General features: G+C 35.6%; 1 protein-coding gene and 1 long non-coding RNA gene across 3 annotated transcripts in view; one reads left to right on the forward strand and one right to left on the reverse strand.

The window, feature by feature from the left end:
* Positions 1-22,241, reverse strand: part of STMND1 (stathmin domain containing 1) — a 40,460-nt gene extending 18,219 nt beyond the window's left edge. The window contains exons 1-3 of the mRNA XM_051970647.1: positions 21,990-22,241; positions 8,078-8,258; positions 1,490-1,641 (exon numbers count right to left, since the gene is read on the reverse strand). Coding sequence (XP_051826607.1) covers positions 1,490-1,641; positions 8,078-8,258; positions 21,990-22,070 — 414 coding nt within the window. The 5' untranslated portion in view covers positions 22,071-22,241. The remainder of the gene's footprint in view (positions 1-1,489; positions 1,642-8,077; positions 8,259-21,989) is intronic.
* LOC127544144 (uncharacterized) overlaps positions 15,466-23,104 on the forward strand; it is a 72,897-nt gene continuing 65,258 nt past the window's right edge. The window contains exon 1 of one of the 2 annotated variants that reach the window (XR_007949382.1): positions 15,466-15,631. This is a non-coding gene — a long non-coding RNA (uncharacterized LOC127544144). Of the gene's footprint in view, positions 15,632-22,237; positions 22,324-23,104 lie in introns of those variants that run through there. The other variant, XR_007949381.1, reaches the window with a different exon arrangement.

Raw genomic sequence — 23,104 nt, forward strand, 5'->3', positions numbered from 1 at the left:
GAATCCATTATTTGACAAAAATTGTTGGGATAACTGGAAATTAGTAAGGCAAAAATTAGGCATGGACCCACACTTAACACCGTATGCCAAAATAGGATCAAAATGGATCCATGATATAGGCGTAAAGAACGAGATTTATAAATAAATTAGAGGAATATAGGATAGTTTATCTCTCAGACTTGTGGAGGAGGAAGAAATTTGTGACCAAAGATGAACTAGAGACCATTATTGATCACAAAATAGAAAATTTTGATTATATCAAATTAAAAAGCTTTTGTATAAACAAAACTAATGCAAATAAGATTAGAAGGGAAGCAACAGACTGGGAAAACATCTTCACAGTTGAAACTATATAGAGTTTCCAAACTATATAGAGAATTGACTCTAGTTTATAAGAAATCAAGCCATTTTCTTCAATTGATAAATGGTCAAAGGATATGAACAGACAATTTTCAGAGGATGAAATTGAAACTGTCTCCACTCATATGAAAGAGCACTCCAAATCACTATTGATCAGAGAAATGCAAATTAAGACAACTCTGAGATACCACTACATACCTGCCAGATTGACTAAGATGACAGGAAAAGATAATGTTGAATGTTGGAGGGGATGCGGGAAAACTGGGACACTAATGCATTATTGGTGGAATTGTGAACACATCCAGCCATTCTGGAGAACAATTTGGAACTATGCTCAAAAAGTTATCAAACTGTGCATACCCTTTGATCCAGCAGTGTTTCTACTGGGCTTATACTCCAAAGAGATCATAAAGAAGGGAAAAGGACCTGTATGTGCCAAAATGTTTGTGGCAGCCCTGTTTGTAGTGGCTGGAAACTGGAAAATGAATGGATGCCCATCAATTGGAGAATGGCTGGGTAAATTGTGGTATATGAATGTTATGGGATATTATTGTTCTGTAAGAAATGACCAGCAGGATGAACACAGAGAGGACTGGCGAGACTTACATGAACTGATGCTAAGTGAAATGAGCAGAACCAGGAGATCATTATATATGTCAACAATGGTATTGTATAAGGATGTATTCTGATGGAAGTGGATCTCTTCGACAAAGAGAAGATCTAACTCAGTTTCAATTGCTCAATGATGGACAGAAGCAGCTACACCCAAAGAAAGGACATTGGGAAATGAATGTAAACTGTTTGCATTTTTTTGTTTTTCTTCCCGGGTTATTTTTATCTTCTGAATCCAACTCTTCCTGTGCAACAAGAGAACTGTTCGGTTCTGCACACATATATGGTATCTATACTGTGACATATTTAACATGTATAGGACTGCTTGCCATCTGGGGGAGGGGGTGGAGGGAGGAAGGGGAAAAATCGGAACAGAAGTAATGTTGTAAAAAATTACCCTGGCATGGGTTCTGTCAATAAAAAGTTATTTAAAAAATAGAGTTTATGCTTTCTGATCAACAATCATACACTGCTTTTACTTTTAACTACATTCTAAAGTTTATTATAAATTACTTGCCATGACATTATATGATTCTCCATTTCTAAATACTTTACTTTGACTTTGTATTATTCCCTGAATGATCAGTTCCTCCAAGATGTCTGATGACTTTGGTCTCTCTCGATTCTGGAGTTGTTGGGATGTACCGATTAATCCATTGATTACTGGTTCTTAAAACAAAAACAAAAACACATAACCATCAGAGTTCACCTCACAATTAATCCCACTACTTCATTTCCTCAGAGTTCTAATACTGTGATCCACACACTGTTCTGGGCATGGAATAAAATCTGTTACTCTTTGAGCAAGTTCAAGTTCTCAGTGTTCCTACTGAGGGAGGGACCATAATGAACAGGATACCCTGTTTATTTGGGAGGCTGCTTCTTAGGAGAACAAAAGACCTTTCTTCCCTCCCATGCCTGATGACTGTGTTGTCACAACACTCATACACTTGGGTATGGCTACCTGTGTTGCTTGTCCTCATTACAAAGCCAGAGAGCTGTGAAGAGTAGGAAATTCTTTGAGTAACTCTTTGCAGTTGCAGCCTGGTTTCTATGCTTTGGATACAAATGATAAACAGTGTGATGTTGCCAAGAGATTTCTGGTTCTGCAACCCTGGGTTTACAATTACACCATCTGCTAAATCTATATCAGTAGAGCGAGGTCTTCTCTGAAAAGAGTCTTTGGACCATATCAGATTCTGTCATATAACATCAGCCAATCCTTCAAAAAACCTATTTTTAAAAAGTGATATTGAAATGATTTATAGGAGAGTCTTTACCATTAGTACAAATGGTAGAGAAGTCCCATTGCTAATCACCCAAATAAAAAAGTAAGCCAATAAATCTCATTTCTGTATTATGCAAATAGACTCTGTTGGTTTGTTTTGGGCAAATGCAATTTTATTTTGTTGTGTTCTGTTCTTCTCTCTAGAATACAACACTTTGTATTCTACTCAGAAATACACTGCCATCTATTCTTAAAAAGTAAAGGAAACATGGGATAGGAAATACCTAAAGGTGGAGACAGGAAAACCTGGTTTCAAGTCCCACCCGTCACCCTTACTGGGTATGTGGCTGATCATGACATCTTTTTGTGTCTTAAGCAAATCCCAGGAGACTCTATATATGTAGCCAGGTGGCGACAGACTCATGTGTGTAGAAGTAATTAGTTCCCACACTGGGAGTTCCAAAAAAAAAGCCTAGTTTCAATAGAAAATAAACTCCCTCCATAAATTGGAGAAATTTCATGGAAATTCTTAATTCATGGGTACTTATCATGAAATTGTGGAATAAAACTTAAGAAGACACTATAGATTTATGACTTCAAGGACCTTTAGAATTCACTTAATCCAAATGCTCTAGTTTCTCTTTAGGAAGCTGAGCATCAGAGAAATTAATTGACTTGTTTAAGGTCATATAGATAACAAGTGACAGAGCCAGCATTTGAACTCAGGTATGTAGCTTTCAGATCTAGTGGTCTTTTTACTGTACCATGAAGTTGCTATTTTCCTTCACACCAGCAAATGAGTGAATATTTAAATTTTAATATTTAAGTGAATATTTTAAAAATCCACTCCTTTCCTTCAGTATTGCCTTTTCAATAAGCCCCTAAAAATATCCAATAAGTGCATAGTAGCAAATATAAGAACCTTGTTTCACAGTGTTAACCCAAGGAGTTAGTTGACTATTGAGAAAGTCAAACCTGATTTTTTTCAGTGATGCTTCAACTCTGTCATAAGAAGTGGTTGCCAATTAAAGGCACTCCTTTATCACATAAAATTAAGTATACTCTCATATAGAGGTTAATTTCTCAATATGCTATGATTTGGCATGTTTTGTTGGAGGGCAATGAAGATTGAGATGATGATGCTTGGAATATATTTGAATTAGCAGTTTAGTATATCCCCAATAGTTTCAGGGTAGATAGTCTAGGATTCACCGGGTCTCCAAGATATCTGCCCTTGGAAGTTTTTTCAGTATTTGGATTTCAATATGTACCAAGCTGAATTTATGATCTTACTATGTAAGCTTATTCTGTCTGTTTTACAATGATTTTGTTTAGGGAATCACCATTCATCCATCTTTTGAGAGCTTGTTGTTATATGTAACTTTTTTCTCTTACATTCCTATAATTAATCAATCCTATTTACTTTACCTCAGTATTAGCTGTTATATCTGTCTTTTCCTTTCTATTTCCATTAATACCACTCCATTATAGAACCTAATTACCACCTATCTAGCTATTGCAACAACTTTCTAACTAGTCTCCCCACTCCACTCTCACTTTCTCCTAAGATTTTTTTCATACCACCACTAGAATAATTTTTAATTCATAGAGCTCGTGATTTCATTCCACTGCCTAAAATTGTCATTGGTTCCCAATGATGAATGGAGTTCAAATTTCTTTGTCTGGAATTTAGTATTCTTCATAATCTAAAAACCATTCACCTTTTCTAGAATTATTTTTACCTTCCATGCATGTTATAGTCTAATCAACTCTGTCCTCCAAATTCGAATTGCTGTTTGTCTTCTGTACTTTTGGTCATGCTATTCTCTGTACCTAGCATGCCTTCTGCTTCCTTCATCACCTTTTGGCTTATTATTTATACTCTAGAGCCTTTGTGAAGCTTTCCTTGACCTATGTACATTAATAATAATTTCCCATTTGCACTTTTTGTATGTAATAACTATTACATTGGGACCAAAATTTTTCACCTCATTCACCTTTTACTTCCTCATTCAAAAATCAACCAGTGTGGAATATCTTGGGCAAAGATTTATTCAGGCTCAGATCTAATCAAAGATAGTAAAATAAATTCCAAGTTAAGATGAATGAATGGAAACCTCATTGTATTTGCTAAAATAGGTCTGGAAAGATGTTAATTCTCCCTTTCATCAAATGAGTGATATGGAAATTAATAAATTTCTTTGACTAAGATTTGGGTGCTCAGTGTCACATACTTCAAAACCCTCATTATAACATAGCCTACTTCTCACTTAATATCCATTCGCTCATTGTAAATCAATCAGAGTTGATTGCCATCCTCAAGAACACCTAGGGCATATAAACTATGAGTCCATTGCCATGAGGGGTCTTTGGGATTTAAGAGGGTCATTGACCTCTTTTATTAATAACATGCTGGCATTATTAATAAAATCACTAATTACCCAGAAACTATATCTCTTGAACTTTTAAAACATCATATATTTTATATTCTAACAGATTTATAAGTGTCATTTGGACAATGATTATTTCTTACCTAAATGTTGTTTCTTCTCTAGTACCTTTTACAGAGCTTTGCATGCAATAGGTGCTCAATAAATAAGTAGTGAATTATCAATCAATAGCTTGTATTAAGTGTTATGATGTGCCAGGCACTGCACTAAGTATAATGGACAACCCCTGCCCTTAAGGAAATCACATTATTCTAATGGGGAGACAAACATGAAAATAATTAGGTATATATTAGATCTATAAAGAATAGTTGGAAAGTAATCTCAGAGAGGAAGGCACTAACATCTGGAGAATTGAGAAATGTCTCCAAAAGAGCGTTTGAATTGAGGGAAAGTCTGCCTGAAGTTAACTTTAAGAAGGATTAGATTCCTCCTAGAAGCAGTTCAATTTTCCCTATATCTTCAATGGCCAGGTCAAAATTGAAGGAAGCAATATGCTCCCTAACTGAAAGAATTAGAATTACTATAGGCCAAGATAGCTGGTAGTACAAGAGCAATACAACATCAAACTAAAACATAATTTTTTCTTCTATGCTTAATTTAAAAACTTGTTGAATGTCACACTTATTGGGATACTTTTCATTTTTATTCTATTTTAAATATAAATCGTGCATATAAAGAGAGGTGAATACAACAAAAACAATGTAATGGCTGTTTCAAAAATTAAATAAACAAATAAATAAATAGATGAATGAATTAATGAATGAGTTTCCTTGACATTTTAATGGGAAAGCTTCTGGCCAACACTATTATATTCTAAACCCACAAGGGAGCCAAATTCCATTTTACTATCTTGGTTATAAGGACCTCATCATTTATGGTACTGCTTGGTCCAAGAAATAAGGTTCATACCCAGCAACTGGAGAAGACAAAGCTGCCTGGAGGAGGTGAGAACTCTACTTCTGATTTTACCATTTAATTGTGTGCATGACCTTGGAAAAGACCTTTAATGATTTAGACCTCACTGACCTTTCTTGTAAAAGGAAAGGGTCACATTAGATGATCCCATAAGGCCCCTCCTAACTCTAAGATCCTATGATTAGATAACCATTAAGATCCATTTTCAACTTTTGTTCCTGTTTCTTAGGTTACTTCTTAATCAGCATTTATGGAGGAAAAGTTCCTAAAGTAATCTATTTATTTAGCGTTATACCAGACTCCCAAAAAAACTATTTTGATGAGCTAGAAAAAATAACAACAAAGTTCATATGGAAAAACAAAAGGTCAAGAATTTCAAGGGAATTAATGGAAAAAAAAATCAAATGAAGGTGGCCTAGCTGTACCAGATCTAAAATTATATTATAAAGCAGTGGTTACTAAAACCATCTGGTATTGGCTAAGAAATAGACTAGTTGATCAATGGAATAGGTCAGATTCAAAGGACAAAACAGCCAATAACTTTAATAATCTAGTGTTTGACAAACCCAAAGACCCCAGTTTTTGGGATAAGAATGCATTTGACAAAAATTGCTGGGAAAATTGGAAATTAGTATGGCAGAAACTAGGCATTGACCCACATTTAAAACCATACACCAAGATAAGGTCAAAATGGGTTCATGACCTAGGCATAAAGAATGAGATTATAAATAAATTGGAAGAGCATAGGATAGTTTACCTGTCAGACCTGTGGAAGAGAAAGGAATTTATGACCAAATAAGAACTAGAGTTCACCATTGACCACAAAATAGAAAATTTTGATTATATCAAATTGAAAAGTTGTTGTACAAACAAAACAAATGCAGACAAGATTAGAAGGGAAACAATAAACTGGGAAAACATTTTTACAGTCAAAGGTTCTGATAAAGGCCTCATTTCCAAAATATATAGAGAATTGACTCTAATTTATAAGAAATCAAGCCATTCTCCAATTGATAAATGGTCAAAGGATATGAACAGACAATTCTCAGATGAAGAAATTAAAACTATTTCTAGCCATATGAAAATATGCTCCAAATCATTATTAATCAGAGAAATGCAAATTAAGACAACTCTGAGATACCACTACACACCTGTCAGATTGGCTAGAATGACAGGGAAAGATAATGCAGAATGTTGGAGGGGAAGTGGGAAAACAGGGACACTGATACATTGTTGGTGGAATTGTGAACACATCCAGCCATTCTGGAGAGCAGTTTGGAACTATGCTCAAAAAGTTATCAAACTGTGCATACCTTTGATCCAGCAGTGTTTCTACTGGGCTTATACCCCAAAGAGATACTAAAGAAGGGAAAGGGACCTGTATGTGCCAAAATGTTTGTGGCAGCCCTGTTTGTAGTGGCTAGAAGCTGGAAAATGAATGGATGCCCATCAACTGGAGAATGGTTGGGTAAATTGTGGTATATGAGTGTTATGGAATATTATTGTTCTGTAAGAAATGACCAGCAGGATGAATACAGAGAGGACTGGCGAGACTTACATGAACTGATGCTGAATGAAATGAGCAGAACTAGGAGATCATTATATACTTCAGTAATGATACTATAGAAGGATGTATTCTGATGGAAGTAGATTTCTTCAACAAAGAGACCTAACTCAGTTTCAATTGATCAAGAATGGACAGAAGCAGCTACACCCAAAGAAAGGACATTGGGAAATGAATGTAAACTGCTTGCATTTTTTGTTTTTCTTCCTGGGTTATTTATACCTTCTGAATCCAATTCTTCCTGTGCAACAAGAGAACTGTTTGGTTCTGCACACATATATTGTGTCTAGGATATACTATAACCAATTCAACATGTATAGGACTGCTTGCCATCTGGGGGAAGAAGTGGAGGGAGGGAGGGGAAAAATCGAAACAGAAGTGAGTGCAAGGGATAATGTTGTAAAAAATTACCCTGGTATGGGTTCTGTCAATAGAAAGTTATTAAAAAAAAAATAAAGATGAAAAAGAAAAAAAAAAGGAGGAAAAGTTGACTGATTTTTCATTCAGATCTAGTAACATGATGGAGTCATCTCTGATCAATTGTTAAATTGCTAGTCAATTGCTCTTCCTCAGTGGTTTTTTTTTTTTTTAATTGGACAATTTCAGACCCTAAGTGTTACAAATCAGGGCTTGATTTATTTTTTTGTTGATTGTCTAGACTTAATAAAATAATGAATTAAATGTTAATGATACAAATGAAACTTAAAAGTGTGATTATATATACATATATATACATATACAGATATTTTACAAATATACATATATATACATACATATGTGTACATATTTATATATGCTTGTTAAGAATTTACCAGTATATCAAGATTTGTAACTACTAAGTGATGTTAAATTTACTCATGTCATTGCATAAATTGACTCAGTCATAGAATCTGAGATTTGGAAGGGATTTAAGGGGTGTACTGCTGCAATTTTAGTTGGATCCTTTACCTGTATTTACTTCTTTATTTCTTTCATCAAGAGATGGTGAATTTTCTGGAATGGTTCCAGGTAAGCTTCCCATCAAGACATCATCTTCTATTCCAAATTCACCATCCACAATAGTTTGAGACATTGCTAACCCATCCCAAGGCCCAGCATTTACAGGTCTGTGAGATTCACCAACATCAATCTATGAAAAAAAAAAAAGAGAAAGAGAACTCTTCATTTAAGAACGGCAGGCTATTTGAAAAATGAAAGCAATGCTTTGGTCTCTTTTGTGAGCACCCATTCAATTGTTTAATAACTATTCAATGAACATCCTCCATGTTCAATGATAATGTAATAAAAAATCAAAACTTTGTGTTGGATAGGACATTCAAATTATTTACAAATTTATCATCAAACCAATAAAAATACCAAGCCTTTACATTATAGATCTAGACAAGATGTCAAAATTCAGTTGGAAAATAAAAAATTGAGAATTTCAAGGAATATAATGAAGGAAATGTAGGAATTAAGGGAACAACATTTTAATTATATATTATAATTCCTAAAGTCAGGAAGACTCTAGGTGAGTAATTTGGTGAGTTCAAATCTGGTCTTACACACTTACTAGCTGTGTAACTCCAGGCATCTATAAAATTAGCTGGAGAAAAAAATGGTAAATCTCTCTGCTATCTTTGTCAAGAAAGCCCTAAATGGTGTCATGAAGAATTTGAAATGACTGAACAATGACAATATGAACGTCATGAAATTTCATTCTTTAGTAAGAAATGACAAATAAGGGGAATCAAGAAAAAGATAAGATTTGTATGAATTTGTAGAAAATGAAATAAGAATTAAAATAGTAATAGATACAATGATAACAACAGCAATAGAAAAGGAAAAGATCACTAAGATGAAGGCAAATTCTGATTAATTGAAAAATCAGTGAAAGCCCATAGTGAAATGTGTTTCCCTTTTCATGTCAGAGAAATAAAAGACTACTAGAACAGTGGTTTTGGATACATTATCAAATGTATTGAATGTTTGTGCTTAGTTATTTTTCATAAGGACAATTTTATCTGGAGGGTGAGCAAGTGTTTTTCCCAGGAAAAGACTGTGACATTAATAATATGCTTTTAAAAAGAAATTAATGGGCACAAAAGTGTCTTTTTGTGTTAGTGTAGCTATGTGGTACAGTGGCTAGAGTGTCAGTTCTGAAGGCAGGAAGGCTCATCTTCCTGTGTTCAAATCTGCTCACATACTATCTGTGCAGAAAATCACAGTCCTCTTTGCCTCAGTTTATTCAACAGAAAAATGAGTTGGAGAAAGAAATAGCAAACCACTCCATTATCTTTGCAGAGAAAATTCCAAATGGGATCACAAAGAGTCATACATAAAAACAACTACAAAATAACAAAGAAAACATGTAAGAGTCAAAAACATGTGGGTTTAAGGATCATCAACCAGTCTTGCAGCATTGACAATTCAAAGATCTTTGATTAGAAATGAAAATATTTAGGTTATGGTAATGTTCTCTATGGGTAGGAACTTTGAACTGACTGGCAACTATGGTTTTATTCTGCAAAAAAGAAAGTATTAACAGGCAATGGAACCTTTAAAAAAATGGTTTCTCTCCCTTCCCTTTTTCTCTCTCTCTCCCCCTCTTCCTCTTCTTCTCCCTCCCTCCCTGCTTCTTTTTCCCCTCCTCTCTTTCTTGTTCAATTTTATTTTTCCACTTATTAATATTTCATCTTTCCCAGTTACATGTAAAACAAATTTTAACATTTGCTTTTAAAGATTTGACCAGATTCTCTCCCTTCCTCCCTTCTCACCTCTCCCCATTGAGAAAGCACATGTGAAGTTATGCAAAACATTTCCATAAAAATCATGTTGCAAAAAAAACCCAAACAAACAAACCAAAAAACATAGATCTCCAGATGCCCAATAAAAAACCCATCAAGAAAAATAAAGTAAAAATATCTGTATTCAGAGACAATCAGTTCTTTCTCTGGGTATAGATAACATTTTTCATCATGTCTTCACAGTAGTCTTGGATCATTGTATTGCCAAGAATAGCAAAGTCATTCACAGCTGCTCATCCCACAACATTGCAATTATTTTGTACACAGCACATTCTACTTTGCATGAGCTCATGGAGGACTTTCCAGGTTTCTTGGAGAGCATCCTGCTTATCTTATAGAACAATAGTATTCCAACAGAATCATATACCACAATTTATTCAATCATTCCCAGATTGATGGGCATGCCCTATATTTCTAATTCTTGTCCTGAGAAAAGAACTGTTATAAATATCTCTGTACATATAAATCGTTTCTTTTAAAAAATCTCTTTTGAGATATATGCCTAGTAGTGGTATTGTGAAGTCAAAGGATATGGATGATTGTATAGCTTTTTGAGCATAGTTTCAAATTGTTCTACATAATGGTTGAATCAGCTTACCATTCCACCAATAATGCATTAATGTCTCATTTTGCCGACATTGTCTTCAACATATGTTATTTTCCTTTTCTGGCTCATCAATCAATCTAATAGGTATGAAATAGTATATTGGAATTATTTTAATTTTTACTTCTCCAATCAATAGTGAGTTAGAGTATTTTTTAAAAAAATGGTTATAAATAGCTTGATTAGTTAATCTGAAAACTATATCTTTTGATCTTTTATAAATTGGGGAATGGCTCTTTTTTTAAAAAAAATTTGACTCAGTTCTCTATATATTTGAAAAATGAGGCCTTCATCAGAGAAACTTGCTTAGAAATTCTTTTCACAATTGTTAACTGTATTCCTTACTGTTTATTCTATTCTTTCTCTCTCCTTTCATCCTGTTCCTCCTCAAAAGTGTTTTCCTTCTGACCACCGCATCCCATAATATGCCCCTCATTTCATATCCCCTTCCCTTCCTACTTTCCTGCAGAGTAAGACAGATTTCTATATCCATATAGTGTGTGTTTATGTATTATTTCCTCTTTGAGCCAATTTTGATGAGAATAAGATTCAATCCCTCCTCCTTCCCTCCCCATTTTCTCCTCCACTGTAAAAGTTTTTTTTTTCCTTTATACTGTAACCTATTTAACATGTAAAAGACTGCTTGCCATTTGAGGGAGGGGGTGGAGAGAGAGAGGGGGAAAATCGGAACAGAAGTGAGTGCAAGGGATAATGTTGTAAAAAATTACCCTGGCATGGGGTCTGTCAATAAAAAGTTATTTAAAAAAAAAGTTTTTTCCTTGCCTTTTTTATTTATGCCATTGACCTCTCTTTTCCTTTAATCCAGGATATTCCTCTTTCAATTCTTAATTTTTTAAAGATAATATCCCTTTATGTTTAACTCACATCTATGCCCTTTGTCTATATATACACTCCTCACTGCCCTAATAATAAAAAGTTGTTTGGTGCTACAAGTATCATTCTCTCATGTAGGAATATAAACAGATTAATTTTACTAAATTCCTTTTGATTTCCCTTTCCTGATTACCCCCTTATGCTTCTCCTGAGACCTATATTTGAAAGTCTAATTTTCTATTCAGCTCGTTTCTTTTCATCATGAATACTTGAAAGTCCTTTATTTCTTTGAATATCCACCTTTTCCCCTGATGGATTATACTGTTTTGTTGGGTGGGTGACTCCTGATTGCAATCCTAGTGCCTTTGTTCTCTGGAATATTATATTCCAAACCCTCTTATCCTTTAATATAGAAGGTACTAAGTCTTGTATTATTCTGTGATTCTACTATACTCAAATTGTTTCTTTCTGGCTACTTGTAATAATTTCTCCTTGACCTGGGAGTTCTGGAATTTGGGTATTGTATTCCTAGGAGTTTTCATGTTGGGATTTCTTTCAGGAGGTGATCAGTAGATTCTTTCAATTTCTATTTTACTCTCTAGTTTTAAAATATCAGTATAGTTTTCCTTGATAATTTATTGAAAGACAATGTCTCAGTTTTTTTTTTTTTTTTGATTATGGCTTTCAGGTAGACCAATCATTTTTACATTATCTCTCCTGGATCTATTTTCCAGGTTAGTTTTTCCAATGAGATATTGCACATTGTTTTCTACTTTTTCATTCTTTTGATTTTGTTTTATTGTTTTTTGATTTCTGATAAAGTCATTAGCTTCTATTTGCTTAAATCTAATTTTTAAGGAATTCTTTTTCTCAGTGAGCTTTTGTACTTCCTTTTCCATTTGGCCAATTTTGCTTTTTAAGGCTTTATTCTCATTAGCTTTTTGTACTTTATTTTGTATCACTCTCATTTCTCTTCCCAATTTTTCCTCTATCTCTCATTTGTTCTTCAAAATCCTTTTGAGCTCTTCTATGATCAGAGACCATTTTTTTTCCCTTGGAGAATTTAGATGTAGGAGTTTTGACTGTAGGCAAAGCAATCAAGTCCTGCTTCAGTGCTAGTAAAGAGAGCTCTACAAGCTTCCGGAAGCTGTTCCTGCTGTTACTGCCACTACTACCATAGCTCTGAATTTAGTGGCTCATAAGACCTGTTCCTGGTTCTCTGGTTTTCCAAGAACCTTTCATTCTAGTGAGACAAACCTTTTCTGCCAACTTTCCAAGTTGGTCTTTGGTGTCTGTGGACTAAGAGGTCTGAAACTGCCAGTGCTGCCACTGATTCAGAGGCCCCAATAACTGCTCCTGGTTTGCTAGGGCTGGAATTATGCTGATCTCCTACCCTGGTCCAATAGATCTTTTCTACTGATATTCTAAGTTGTCTTTGGCTGGAAAATTGTTTGACTCTGTCTTTTTGTGGATTCTGATGCTGTAAGTTTGTTTAAAGGCATTATTTAACAGTATTTGGAGGGGGTTTGCTGGAGAGCCTGGATAAATCCCTGCTTTTACTCCACCCTCTTGGCTCTATCTAAGAATGGTTTCTATTTATGAATTTAAAGGAGAATTGATGATGGATGTTGTTTTATAACATGCTGTTGTGTATATTAAACCCATTTCTGTGATGAGGAAAGGGACATATGTATGCAAAAATATGTAAAACAGGTCTTTTCATAGTTACCTGAAACTGGAAACAAAGGGGAATAGCTAACTCAGGTATGGGAATGGAATGGAATATTATTGTGCTGTAAGAAATGATACTTTCAGAGGAATCTGTGAAGCTCTTAGTGAATTGATGCAGAATAACCTGTGCAGAAGCAGGAGGGAGTGGAAAGATTGTGCCTAGCAAAATGGTTCATGGGAAGCACAATAGTGCTAAAGAAAGTGACTGCCGTTTAGACAGGCACCCATTGCGTGATACTGAGAGAAATTATTATTAACAAACAAAAAATTGGGTAGATCCAGAGTTTGCCTCTTCTAAATTTCTGATTTTAAAAAGTCCAGTCTCTTGAAGGACATTATTGATAATGAGATTGAATTAACTCTCCTCATTTTATAGCTCAATCCAATCTTCCAAAAAATTTAATCTAAGGTTGGCAAGCATATTATATTCCACTTAGGTTTGGGTGGTATTAAATCCTTTGATTAGATTTCTTAGAGATGCTTGGGTATAGAAATAAGACTTTCTGTCCAAGAATGACATGTTGTAATTTTCAGCCCTTCATTTTCATATATCCTGTCTTCCACTGAGTTAGCCAATCAGAATTGACTGCTATTCTTCTTCCAAGAAAACATATAAGCCCTGAGTCAGCTGTCATAATTATCTTTGATGACCAATTGACCATGCTTTTAATTATAATGTTGGGTTTTTTTAATAAAATGATTAAATTATCCAGAAACTATGCCTCTTGGACTTTTTTTAATTGTCACAGTACTGAAAAAATGGTGTACAGTCTTCAAGGACCATATTTCCCTGTCTGATTATGATTCATGACAGAAAGAACACAGAGTTTTTTCCTTTTGTTTTCTTTTTTCTTTTTTTTTCTTTTTTGCCAATAGGGTCATAGACTTGCCTATTCTGTAGTCTATCCTCTACTCCTCCTTCATTTAAAAAAATCTAACTAATAAAAATAATTTAAATGTTATACATATATGTACAAAGATACATATACAATGACAATATCATCGAGAAAAATGACTTTGAAAACTTTACTGATCAGTGCTGTGATAAACACTTCCAGAAGACTGAAAATTAAACATGAATAGATTTGAAACACAAAATGAAAAATATATTTTTGGACATAATACAAGTTAAGAAGATATTTCTGTGAAGATACTTGTGAGCCACAGGATGAGTTACAGTGTTCTAGTTCTTAGTGGAGTTCCTTCACAAAATTTAGGAACAAAAACAGGCCTATCAGCTGCCTTCCCTCTCCCTACACCTGTCTTTCTGCGTTTGCCTGAAGCTCCTTTCCTTCTTTTTCTCCTCTCCAGCCCACAGTATAAATACTGCTATAGGAGGGTGTTTGCTAGAACCTACTTGAGTAAACTCAAACTAATCTGACAGGCAATTATTAAATTTATACTTCTAAAATCAACAAATAACAGCTTGTTTTCTTGTCTAGACTTTAAAAAGTGATCAAGAAAATAATAATGTGTATTAATGCTGTTCTTTAGTCATATCCCAAATGGGATTTTCTTGACAAAAATACTGAAGTGGTTTGCCATTTTCTTCTCCAGAATTTAAGTGACTTGCTCAGAGCCACATAACTAGTGAGTATCAGGGACCTTCCTGAATTCATACTCTATGCTCAACCCACTAAGTTATCTAGCTACTTCCAACACATTAATAGTGCAGATTAAATTTAAAAATGCAGGCCACCCACCCACCCCAAAAGCCAATTATTAAACATTTACGAACACATCCTTGACAACTGAACAAACATTTCCACTATTTTAAGGAGGAAAGGAGATATGTATTTCATAATTTAGGAAAAAATATATAATTTAGAGAAAACAAAACAAAACAAAACCCAAAGAGAACACTTTATAATAGGTTTGGGGAAGGGGTAAGATGGATGTTAAGATGAATATAACCAAGAAAAACAAGTATCATTCCCTGCAAATATTCATAGTAAAAATGCATCACTGGGGAGTGGAGGTAGAGGGGCATACATTAGCTTTTCAGATCTATCATTTTGTATACCTAGTAAAGCAAAACATCTCTTAAGAACTAATTAGAAATCATGAAGTTTAGCATTTCTAAGTGTAGAATGAAAAAAAAATCTTAATTGAAAATCAAGACAATTAAAAGGACATATTCAAATTGAGAGCCAATGAACAAGTTAGGGCTAAAAAGCCATATTTCTAATACATGTCAAAACGGCCACTGAGAATCGACATTATTTCCCCTCCTATTATGAAGCAGCCCAAAATTACATCATAAATACTAGACATTTATGACAGGTTCATGTCATAAAGTTGAATTCCAAGGATTATGGGACCATGGATTCTTATCCAATTTTGCCAACAAGCATGAAAACTCATTCACCTATTACCTGCCCTGGAGAATTATTTAAAGCAACAACATCATGTTTTAATAGATTGACCTTTGGTTAAGACAATGGGAATGACATGTAATTTCTCTAGCCAGAAGTTAGGTCTTCTCATTGTCAAAATTGGGATATGGAGAGGGTCACTGAAATGCCTATCCTCCTAACACTGTTTAAGGTAAGAATCAAACTTCTTAAAAATAACCTATATTTATAGTCTAAGAGGACTAACATTTTTCAGAGTATAAATGGAGTATCCAGAAAGAGGGAGGTCATAATTCATTGATCTCTGCCCTCAACAGACCCTATCTTGGGAAGAATGCTGATAAACAGGATTGTATTCATACAAGTGCAAGCAAGATAGTGATTGTATTAAACCTCACTGCATATGAAGCTCAGTTAAAGGGACTGGAATTATTTATTCTGGAGAGAAAAAAAAATCTGTTTCTCTGGGCTATTTAAAGAGGGTTAGCTTCCAGAAATAAGGCTGTGAGTTTCCCTCTGTACTCTGCCCTTCCCAGACTAAAATATCAAATTCTGGATGCTGCATTTTAGAAAGAACATCGATAATCTATATTTCTGCAATATTTCAGTCAAGAAAATGGTGATAATGTTTCAGCATAAATAAATCTATTAGCTGACATTTTGTTCTTAGATGTTAGAGATAATCCAGAACTCTCCCTTGTACATCATGCTAGGCACTTAATACTGTCAGATTGAATTGAACTAAAATCAAAGGAATTTTAGAAGTAGATTTCAAGGAAGATTTTGGTAAAATTTAGAACTATTTCAGATTATAATGGTCTACTTCTACAAGTGATAGGTTAGCAGACTGGATAGAAAAACCCTAGGCCTGGAGTCAGGAAGCCCTGATTGTCTCAGTTTTTTCATTTGTAAAATGGAGATAACAACACAGATCTCATAGGGTTGATGTGAGAATCAAATGAGATATTTGTAAATATCACAGCACTAGCACAGTGCTTGGCACATAGAAGCAGCTATATAAATCCTTAATTACTTCTCTATTAGAAGTCTTCAAGTAGAAACTGAATAACCATGATTTGGAAGGGATCTTGTAGAGAGGATTTTTCTTGGACTCTGTAATTACTGAGGTTTCTTCCAATTTCAGGTTTCTGTGATTCTAAAATACTTTGGTTATATCTTTGCTTGTTAGTAATTGGGAGGGAAAAGTTTATCTGTTTAATTTCTAGGGACTGGACATGATGCTCTATGCCTATAATCCCTGCTACTAGGAAGTATGAGGATCATTTGAGTATAAGGCTTTTGAGTTTCAGTACTGATTGAGTGTTTACATTGTCTGACACCAGTATGGTAAGCCTCTAGGAGTGAATAGTCATGAGGCTGTCTCAGGAGGGGTAAATAATTCCAGTTTGAAAAATGGATCAGGTCAAAATTCTTGGGCTGATAAGACTTATGAGTAACTACTATACTTCTTAAAGAGTAAGATAGGGAAACTATGTATGTATGTGTGTATGTATACATGCAGCATATATGTACACACATATATAGAAAAGTACTTCTACTCAGTTACAGATATACATATACATGTAAAATATATGTATGGTTACATATATGTGTGTACACATACATATAATTTGCATTTTCATCTCAAAAATCAGTTTACTTGCATTTTAGATAGTGAATTTTTTTGGTAGGAATAGAGAATAAGTAGAAGTTTTTGTCTCAAAACAGAGAGTCCATTCTCCTCTCCCCAACCCCCCCCAACATTTCTTTTTGGTTTTCCTTTCCTTTCTTAAAAAGGAGTAATGTATTTGGAATTGAATAGGTTTGAATCCTAATCTGAATCCTAATTCATGTGTCTATTTCCATAGAAAAATAGGAGGAGGAAGGGAGCAGATGTTAATGGGACTATAGGAACACATTGACTTAATTTACTGTCAAATATTCAGGTAGAATACTGTTATTTTAGTTGTGATATTGGAAAGATATGACTTTGAAATTATCCTGTATTTAGAATTGTCATGTGGAATCTAAAATAATGGTTGTGGGAAATCTGAAATTGCTCTCTAAGAATCTAAGTTTTTGGAGAAGCAAGAGTTTTCTATGCAGGCAAAAGGACATTATTTCTTAAAGATTGAGGGAGTGGACTGGTAGCTCCAAATCTAATAATTATAAATTGGCTTGTAAATGGATTTAGCTGCATAATAGCTAATAGAAATAGCTTCAAAAATAGTGCTACAGGTACAAGAGAGGGCAAATTTTGTTTCAAAATTTGATTTTTAAAAATAGTTTAATTTTAGTAAGTAAAAATATATAGGTTCATAAATTCATCCAGAAATGAGTTCTTAGGCACAAATAGATATTTAAAAGTAATTTAGTCCACCCCCTGCCAACACCAAAGGTTATTCTTATCAATGTTCAGAAAATTTATTAGGTAACCTTTGAATTATGCATGTAGGAAAAGTACAATTCTCCCACTGAGAAGAGTTTCAGATGCTTTACTGCACATCATACATTATTCTATTACAATTCCTTCTCATCACTTCAGACTTAGGCAAGAGTGAAGAGAATGCATGTAAACAGGTCTTACTAAGTCTTATTCAGAATATTTTAACGTTGTACAGTTAAAAAAAAGATATTTCATGCAAGGAAATATGTTCATATTGACTCATTTTTAAGGCACAGTTGAAATGCTGAATTTCTAATAAGTATGCTCTCTGGGGTCTATGCATTTATGTAAGCAACTGAGGTATGGCAGAATTGTACTAGAATACTAATGAGACCTCTCCTGAAACAAGATCATAGATTTGAGTGTTTGCCTCTATTTATTTTTATAAATAAATTAAAGAATGTAAAATAGATTAGAATATAGAAGTGAATGGTTAGGGAATTTAAAAATTAAAGTTTGGTTATTGCTCTATAAATTGGCATAAACCTAGGTTTAATCCCCTTTGTCTTATGGCTGTAAAGGAGGCTTTACAGCTCTTCCCTTCAATTCATCTTCCATGAAAGCTACCAAAATAATTTTCCTTAAGCACAGATCTGTCCATGTCAATCCCCTACTCAAGAAACTCAAGAAACATGACTCTCTCTTGACTCTGTAATAAAAATAGAAACTTTGCAGCTTGATATTTAAAGCCCATCACAATAGGATTCCAGTCTAGTTTTAGTGATGTCCATATTGATTATGAGATTGACACACGCATTGCCAGAGTTACCTCACTGTTTAGAAGGCTCTAAAGGAAAGTTTGGTAAAGGAGAGGTATTAGACAGTCTACCAAACTTAAGATCTATAGAGTCATTGTATTAACCTCATTCTTGAATGCCTATGAAACTTGGATAATATACCAGTGCTATGCCAGGAAACTGAACCACTTCCATTTGTCTTAGGAAGATTCTGAAAATTACCTGGCAGGATAAAATAACTGCTGAAGTGCTCTTAGAACTAAACTGCCAAGCATTCCAACTCTATTGCAGAGTACAACTCCACTGGGCTGGCCACATGGTTTGAATGCCAAATACATACTTGCCAAAAAGATTATTTTATGGATAACTCACACAGGGCAAGCACTCATAAGGTGGTCGGAAAAAGTGATGCAAGGACACTCTCAAGGTCTCTCTTAAGTACTTTAGAATTGTATGTCATGGAGATACCAGCACAGGACTGCCCAACATAGCATGATCTCATCAGAGAAGGCATTGTGCTCTATGACAAAGCAGAATTGAATTAGTCCAAAAGAAATGGGAAGCCACTCCAAATGTTGATAGGGATTATTTGTGTCTGACCTGTGGCAGAGCATTTTGAGCTTGTATTAGTCTGCTCAATCACAGTTGAACACACTGTAATTAGACACTAACATAGTGATGTCATTTGAGTCCTCTTTGAAAACAAAAGACAACCAACCACTCTACCTTTCCAAACTAATTGCAAATAATTTCCATTTGTATACTCTAAGTGGCTTATTTGTTATACCCAGATCTAGTACTCTATCTTCCCTTCTGCCTCAGAGAATCCTTATCTCCCTTTAAAGCTTAGCCAATGTACTATATTCAGTAGAAAATCTTCCCTTGTCTCTTTTGCTGTTAGTACTCACTCATTCCTACTCAAATTGCCATTTATTAAATGTTGCATCCTGGCAGAATAATAAGAGAAAAGGGGCTTTCAGAAGAGAAGCTGTTGATTTCTCTTTTTATTTCCAGTACCTAATACAGGATCTTTTTATACAAATAACTTAATAATGATACACAAAAAATTTAAAGTTTCTCTTGTATTAATTTTTTTTGGCCCACCATCAAGTTACCATTTATTTTCTACCAGAACATTTACAGAGGATGGAAATATCAAGAGCTAAAAAAAAAGACACAGCAAGGTTAGCCAGAAACATTTCCAAGGCTACTATTGCTAGTTATCCTGCTCAGAATTTGACAAAATCTAAATTAAATTCTATTATATTTTCGTTTACCAATTGTTTTCAGTCATGTCTGATCCCTCATGACCCCATTTAGGGTTTTCTTGGCAAAGATATTAGAGTGATTTGTCATTTCCTTCTTCAGCTCATATAGATGAAGAAACTAAGACAAATAGGGTCAAGTGACTTGTCTAGAGTCATATAGCTAGTAAATGCCTGAGACCAGATTTGAAAATCAGATCTTCTTGACTTCCAAGCCTGGCATTCTTATTTACTATACTACTTTTGCTGCCCCAGACTCAATCCTTAATTTTACTTTTTTTGAATACTGACACACTTTGGCTATCCATGATGTTACTACTTCTTTAGCTGAAAAGTTAAATACATGCATTTTAAAAATGATTTCTGTAGAACTCATTGAGACCAGTCTGTTCCACTTAAATTCTTTTATTTCCTGGGGAGTGAGAACTATGTTCAAAGACCATCAGTGAACATAAGGCACACTCAGACCTCACACTAAGCCCTGATTCTTTACCATAGGGACAAGAAACTCTCTACTATGCATCTGAGTCTATCCAATGGATGATACTTGTTGCTAATATGTTGTAGTATTTGCCTTTAGCATTTACCTTTAAAGGAAGAAACCCTAGGTGTGATAAGTGCACATGTAAAGCTTTCCACTAAAGCCTAGGTTGCTGCCTTGGAGGGACACCAAAACATATTCTTGATCACATTAACTCCCCTGTTGGTCACATTACAGTTTTTCAACTTCCTGTATTGCTTTTTCACCTAAGAACAATTATAGGGCACTTTAAGATACAGATGTCAACTGGTAAAGGATAAAAGATATTGTCAGCCACAGTATGTCGATCATACATTAGCTCAAGTTAGTTTATATAGATTAGGTGCAGGGTTATGAGGGAAAGGGACCTATGCCTGGAATATATTGGTAGAAAGAATCACATAAAAGCATAAGGGAAGAGGAGAGGCCCAATCTTAGGACCTTGGGCAGAATGACAAACTCAAAAGTTGGAAGGGTGCTCAGTTTGTTCCAGTACAATTAGAAACCTGGGGGGAAAGGAAAATATCTTGAAAAAGGATAAGATTATAGGATCAACAGTTTGGAATTGAATGGGATACCAGGAATTCTTTAGCTCAGCTATTTCATTTTACAAATGAAAATTTGACCCAGGCAGGTAAAGTGAACTTGCTCCACTTTACAGAAAATCAGGCGCAAAAGTGACATTTGAAGCTACTGTCGTTCTTTCACTATACAACAAGAATAATGAAGGTCAAGCTTCTATTATAGAATTTTAGCTAGGGTTAGTCCTAATTAGCAGTGACCATTCTCTAGTGAACTGAAAAGGTTTCTGAATTGGGGGAAGGAAGGGAAAGTAGTGGCTTTTGATATTTCTACCGGATTCTCTCTCTGCGTCTATCAATTTTTATTATCTTGGTATAATGGAGAAATCAATGAGCCTGATGTTCAAATCTGATCCCTGAGGCTTACTCCCCCATCATATCACAACTCCCAGGATCTCAGTTTACTCATCTTTAAAACAAGAAGATTGCAGTAGATGCCCACTGGGGTTCAAGCCAACCCTTCAACTATAACCCTATTACCTAGAGAGATTTCTAGAGAAAATGGTATTTTGTGAAGCTGCTATAGCATCTAATCACTGTAAGCCGGCAGGTGGCGGCTCTCTGAGAGAGCTCAGCTCTTCCATTTTCCGGGAAACTCCCTACCTGACTATTTTGTGATTCTGCTAAGCGCAGCTATACATAGCAGGACTCAGCGTTCAGCAGCCAGTGTTCCCGTCTTTGTCCTTTTGATTCGACTTCTCCTGCTGATCTACTTGGCGCTCATTAAATTATAAGACTATCAACCTTAAACTGGATGGCATCCCTGCCAAACCTGCTGGTTAAAAGTGAGATGACTTCCCTCCCTTCCATAGGTACCTTGCTCTAGCTGTTCTACAGCTGCAAGAGGTGGTAAATGGGCATTACTTGCGCAGTCTTATTTCCCGGCGGTCTGTAGAGGCCAGTATCCTCTCCCACTCCCCTTAAAGGGGACTTGGGGAGGAAGAGACTCGCGGTGGCCCCTACCGAGCGAAACGGATTGCAGAAGTCGATGTTTATTTTTACCTCGCTCCCTTCCTCCCAGCCTTTCTTAGGCTCCGGTACCGGTCGTTGCTCTTCCAGAGGCTTAGAAGCCCCGCACCCCATCACTCTTGTTGCTCTCTTTGGCCTCCTTGGCCCCTCGTTCTTGTGTCCTCCCCTTTTCCCTACCTCACTAGCCCCAGCAGCCTGCAGCCGGGACCCTGTACGCTTCCAGCAGCGCCTCTTTTATAGGCTCTGTAAAGGAAGGAGCTGGGGATTTCGGGCAAGCGACCAGGAGCTGTTGCTACAATAAAAGGCGTCACAAAGTCCCTTCGGGAGTTCTGGACCCGCCACGGGGTTCGGGGCCCAGCTTTCTTTTGTAAGTAAGAACTCGAACGGGAAGACCTTTACAAGGGACTAGAAACTTGGGGCGCTGTCCACGACATTCCAGCGTGGAGGGGATTCTCCTCGCAGGGGTCGCGGGAAAGCTCTGTTAAAGATCAATTGTAGTCAGTTTCAATCAATCAAGTATTTATTGTGCTTTTAATATGTACCTGGAAATGTGCTAAACACTGGGAATACAAGGCAATACATTTAAAACAAATGAGTAAATGCATAACAAATGAATAGATAGGTAGGTAGATGGACAGACGAACAAACAGACACATATATAAAAAGAAAGAAGGAGAGGGACAGGGAGAGGACAAGAGAAAGGGAGAAAGAGGGGAAGAGGGAGAGGAAAAGGAAAGGGGAGAGGGAAAAGAAGAAGAGGGAGAGGGAGAGGAGAAAGAAAGAGGGACAGGGGAAAAAAAGAGGGACAGAAACAGGGAGAGGGAGAGAGATAGGAAAAGGAGAAGGAAAAGGAGAGGGAGAAAGCCACACACACTCTGCCCTCAAGAAACTTACATTGTAATGAGTGAGACAATATACATACAACTATGTACATACAAGACACCGGGTAAATTGGAGGTGGACCCTGGGCAATGGAGTGGGAAAGGGGAGACCAGGAAAAGTCATTTGTAGAGAGTGAGATCTGAGCTGAATCTTGGAGGAAACCAAAGAAGGCAGGAGATGGAATAAGGAGGGCAAGCAAGGTAAAGGTACACAATGTGTGAAAAAGTCTGGAGCCTGGAGATCAGGCCTCTCTGGAGTATGGTTCT

This window comes from Antechinus flavipes, chromosome 1 (assembly GCF_016432865.1).
Source record: "Antechinus flavipes isolate AdamAnt ecotype Samford, QLD, Australia chromosome 1, AdamAnt_v2, whole genome shotgun sequence".
NCBI lineage: Eukaryota > Metazoa > Chordata > Mammalia > Dasyuromorphia > Dasyuridae > Antechinus > Antechinus flavipes.